Source organism: Palaemon carinicauda, chromosome 19 (assembly GCF_036898095.1).
Source record: "Palaemon carinicauda isolate YSFRI2023 chromosome 19, ASM3689809v2, whole genome shotgun sequence".
Taxonomy (NCBI): domain Eukaryota; kingdom Metazoa; phylum Arthropoda; class Malacostraca; order Decapoda; family Palaemonidae; genus Palaemon; species Palaemon carinicauda.
In genome coordinates, this window is record NC_090743.1 from 27,391,505 (window position 1) to 27,396,504 (window position 5,000).

The 5,000-nt window shown below is 34.4% G+C and overlaps 1 protein-coding gene across 1 annotated transcript in view; it reads right to left on the bottom strand.

Annotated features, from left to right (window-relative positions):
- Positions 1–1,768: 1,768 nt before the first annotated feature.
- The window catches only part of LOC137658539 (uncharacterized), a 57,156-nt gene continuing 53,924 nt past the window's right edge, over positions 1,769–5,000 (bottom strand). The window contains exons 6-7 of the mRNA XM_068393386.1: positions 2,415–2,587; positions 1,769–1,942 (exon numbers count right to left, since the gene is read on the bottom strand). Of these exons, the coding sequence (XP_068249487.1) occupies positions 1,889–1,942; positions 2,415–2,587 (227 nt within the window). The 3' untranslated portion in view covers positions 1,769–1,888. The remainder of the gene's footprint in view (positions 1,943–2,414; positions 2,588–5,000) is intronic.

A 5,000-nucleotide genomic window follows, 5' to 3' on the forward strand; every position in this document is an offset into this window, starting at 1 on the left:
AATTATGTCCATCACATTTACAGCTAAGAAAATGGTTACGTCTGAATGTTATGTGTACTACATCCATACCCTGTAAAATGATATGATTAAACCATTATATATCTACTACATTGCTAGCTGATAAAATATATGGTTAAACATATGTTTACCACATTCATAGCTTAGAAAATGGTATGTCTAAAACTTATGTCTATTGCTTTCACAGCCAGCAAAATTATATAGTTGAAACATTATATATCTACTACAATCATGGCTAACAAAGTGATATGATTAAAACATTATAATTCTACTGCATTCATAGCCAACAAAATGATATGGTTAAAACATCATAATTCTATTAATATATATGCAACAGTGTTTTATGGTTAAAACATAATTCTACTACATTCATAGCTAACAAAACTATATGTAGAGTCCCGCTCAAACTTATTAGTTTCCTTGGTCGCTGCAACCTCACCATCCTTGTGAGCTAAGGATGGGGGATTTAGGGAGCCTATAGGTCTATCTGCTGAGTCATCATCAGCCATTGCCTGTCCCTCCTTGGTCGTAGCTTTGGCGGACAGGGAGCTCGGGTGCTGATCATATGTGTATATGGTCAGTCTCTAGGGCCTTGTCCTGCTCAATAGGGCAATGTCAGTGTCCCTTGCCCCTGCCATTCATGAGCGGCCTTTAAATCTTCAAGTGTTTTACTAAAAAACAGAACTACGAGTCTGTAATGTAATTACTTGTGGCTAATTCACTATCAACATTAAGTACCATTTTTCCTTTCCCGTTAAGTCTACTCGCGATTTTTCTTCTTAAGAAACCTTTTAAAATTCTTGTAATTATTCGGGGGGGTTGATGTAAATGGAGAAAGAAAAAATTCTGGTGGAAAATCTGGGGATAACAATTATCCAGAAATTTTGTAATTATAATTGTTACGAACTTCCATACAGAAAAAAATATAGAAAAGAAAAAAAGGATTATCTAGAATGTTTTTATTCAACCTCTAGACCCTTGATTAGGAAATCAGCCTAATATTAAACTCAAAAGGAAATAGATACTAGAAATATTAACCTAATCGACTTGTACTGCTGAGTTTTGATTAAGGTCTGTGTGTTTAATGAATTCATACAAAAATACCACACAAAAGAAATCTCGTTGCTTTTAGTTTTGGGTAGATCAAAATCAACATTTCTATTGCAATTCAAATATACTTATTCAAATTTAAAAAAAAAAATATCAAGATTTTGTACGCATATGACATGCTGAAAAATGAGAAATGTTTAAAACCAATTAATTATATTCTATCTATACGTGAATCTAAGAGACTTGTAAAGGAAAATCTTTCAGCAACTCTCACGTTTGATATAAACAACATGCCCATGTCACTAAAATTGAGTGCTAACGGTGTTGCAGCAAGCAGTACTAATTACCAAAATAAACAGACAAGTACTTTTACATTGGTAAAAGAAACTAAGAATGGAAATTTGTGGAAATTTATGGTGCCTGAAGATCGCCATTTAAATTGTATGGTTGATAGCTCGTCTGATATCTCAATTTCATGGACGAATTTCATATATAAGCTGATCATTGATGTTTTATAAGATGTAATGAGCGTTCCTAAAGGTGTCTATCCCATCAAATGAACAGCTTAATATCAAATTCATTTCCTTGACTGAGTTTCAAATATCAAGGTGAAATAATTTCTTAAGGAAAAAACCAAATACCTGAATATCGAATCAACTTATTCAGGATAAGTTACAAAATGTAGAAAATAAAAGAAAGATGACAGAAGAGAATAAATTTTATGTGTCATGAAACAACTCAGCTCGAATTACTTCATCTTTTCAGGCGAGAGATCAGTTCTAAATCTCTTTGACTTCTCAGGGATATTTTCGTCAATTTCTTAAAATGGTTCGTCTCCAATGTCACTTTTCGAACATCCACAAGTTCCACATATCTGCAAAAGGGGAGAAAATGGAAGAAATGGGACAAGGATTTTTTTTTTTTTTGGGGGGGGGGGGGGAGATCTTGAAAATGAAGAACTCTTCAGTCTAAATTCTTATTCATACGTGGAACCTAGACTTTGAAAAATACGATGAATTCTAATAATACCCAAGATAGTCTAATGATATCAAAACATCTTCCAGATTAAAGGTATATGACATCAGTACAGTAAAAAAATTCAATTGAAGATTTATTTATTAAGTGAACATATACATGGTCTCCAGGAGTTGGGAGATCTACATTGGGTCCAGCATTGGCAAATACCTTTTTACTAATATGAGTCCCATGTCTTGCTTTTCACGTACAAGGTCTCCATGAGTTAAGAGCTCTGGGTTCTAGCAAGGGCATATTCCAATCAATAAAAAATCTGTAAAACAATTAATCCATAATAATAAATAATCTCTGTCATAATTAACTCTCCTCACCTGAGTATGAGAGCCGGTGCAACCATTCAAATGACAAAGGTCGAAGTCTGACCTCAAAGTGGGGACTTGCAGACCACCCCAAACGGATGTATCAGGATCCATCATCCAATCTTCTGTACCATTTTGCAGTTCCACGAGGTTTAACCATGTTTCCATGTATTGGTTTGGGTCCCCTAAAACAACACGGGAGGGCTCATTTTAGTTTAATGTTAAGTTTAACAAGTGAGAAGATATGTTTAATGGAATGGTGGCCTGTCCAGGACACAGATACGAGTTAGTAGCTTAATTATTATTTTTATCATTACTTGCTAAGCTACAACCCTAGTTGGAAAAGCAGGATGATATAAGCCCAGGGGCCCCAACAGGGAAAATAGCCCAGTGAGGAAAGGAAATAAGGAAAAATAATATATTTTCAGAGCAGTAACAACATTAAAATAAATATTTCCTATATAAACTATAAATCTTTAACAAAACAAGAGGAAAATAGATAAAATAGTGTGCCCGAGTGTATAGACTTGCCTATCTTGAAGTCGAATTTAAAAGATGACTACTTCACTTCTCGTTTTCGGTATAATAATTTTTACCAAATCTTATATGTGTTGAATACGGGATATCTTACAATATACCTGCAACATGTATTTTTTGTTGTAGTTACAGAGTGAATACTTATATGATTCCTAACATTAATATACTCACCACAAGCAATTTCACACCGAAAATCTAGCTTGGGTCAAAGATTATAGATAAAAAAAAATTATTACTGGGTCCTCAACGTATCTTGAACGACAGTATCGAGTCAGATTATGTAAATTCCTATATTTCAAAAGCTATACTAATTGATTATTATTCCCTTTTAATTGGATGTACAAGATCTCTAATAACAACCTTATCTTCACTAGAGATTATGACCTCCCTTGGTATTATATCGTCATTCCTAAGACCTTAAGGATTTTTATATCTCCTTTTTTGGTTGTACATTGAGTTAGCATAAGACGCTTCTGCTCTAACACTTTCTGCAGCCATCTTGGCCTTTCCCATCTTCTACCTTTCGACAATAATCCTCAAATCCAATAGATACCAGAAGCTAAGAGCATTACCTTTCTTCTATTCCTAGAAGAAGGCAATAGAGATGATTGCAGCTGCGTTATAAAGAATTATTCGTGGTCTTAAGTACTGGATTATTCAATTAGGAGTGATTGATTGACAGTTATTGCTTCGGGTCACGGTGCCTGGTAGAGTTCGAAATACTCCATTGTTAGAGAGAGAGAGAGAGAGAGAGAGAGAGAGAGAGAGAGAGAGAGAGAGAGAGAGAGAGACGGACCTGTTTCACTGACAGGGTGAATTGCGTGACAAACAAGGTCACTGGAATGGCAGGTATTGGCTAAATCACCGCTGGATGACAAAAAGAAAAAAAAATCTCTTTTCTTCTTCCCCTCCGAGTAAATTGACCTGGCTTAATCCTTTTTTTCAGTCGGACTATTAATATTGTTTATCTTCTGGCTCTTGCCAATACTAAAAGGGAAAAGCTTAAACGCGAGAATGTTTATTAGATAAAAGTAAGGAAGACATAAAATAGCTTATCGACCGGATGAGTCTCAAGATGTTTTTACAGTTTAGACGCAATCATAATACGAAGGAAAACAACGTACAATAACAAGTATTAATAATACAAATAGTCAAGTAGTTAAGGAGTCTATGTTTTAACGAAGTCAAACTTGTAAGATTCCAATACTGTAAAGGCTGTCGACAGAAAAGAGATGAAATCAATCTATGAAGTTTGGCGCATCACATATATTCTATAATAACAATTGACTAATGAAACTGGTTTAAAAACTAGGGAATAATTTGTACTGTATTTCTGTTTTCTCTACAATGTAGTTTTGTAATAGATACCAGGCTTTGTTTTTATATCTAAAGGAATAATAAATCATATGACCTTTAATTTAACGATAATTGCATAATCAGAAAAATAATCTACTGCAGATACTAGGTTGGCCAGGGCACCAGCCAGCCGTTGAGATACTAAAGTCAAACCATTCGGTGGTGGCCGCTGAAAAGAGCTCTTTGGCAGAACTTATCGTGTTTGAGCTTAAACAATTAGTTCATTTTTCCTTGAAGGAAGCTCTCTTTAGAGACAAGTCGAAAACCTTTGAAAACAACAATAAAGGAAGATTAAGAAATTAACAGTAATACTGGGACAAGCATCGTTTTTTCCCTCACCTTTTCTTTACAAATGTACTTGCTGGCTCAAGATCACCTAAATAACGTCAAAATCTTTTATAGATAAACACACACACATACATACATATACATATATATATATATTTATTTATTTATTTATCATGTAGATTTTCCTTAGAGATTCTTTGCATCCATTGAATGCAATGTTTTTTCCACCTTCCACCAGTATTTTTTTCAAAGATGGGGGATTTCCTTTCGTGCATAAAAGTTTAACACTGTCCTTTAAACATAATTAAGCCATCTAGAGCAGTCACAGTCCGAGGATGATGCTTTGTACTGTTTCCACGTGTTGGTTAAATTTCCAATCGTGTGATAGCTTATGCAGTTTCAAACACTGCATTTTAT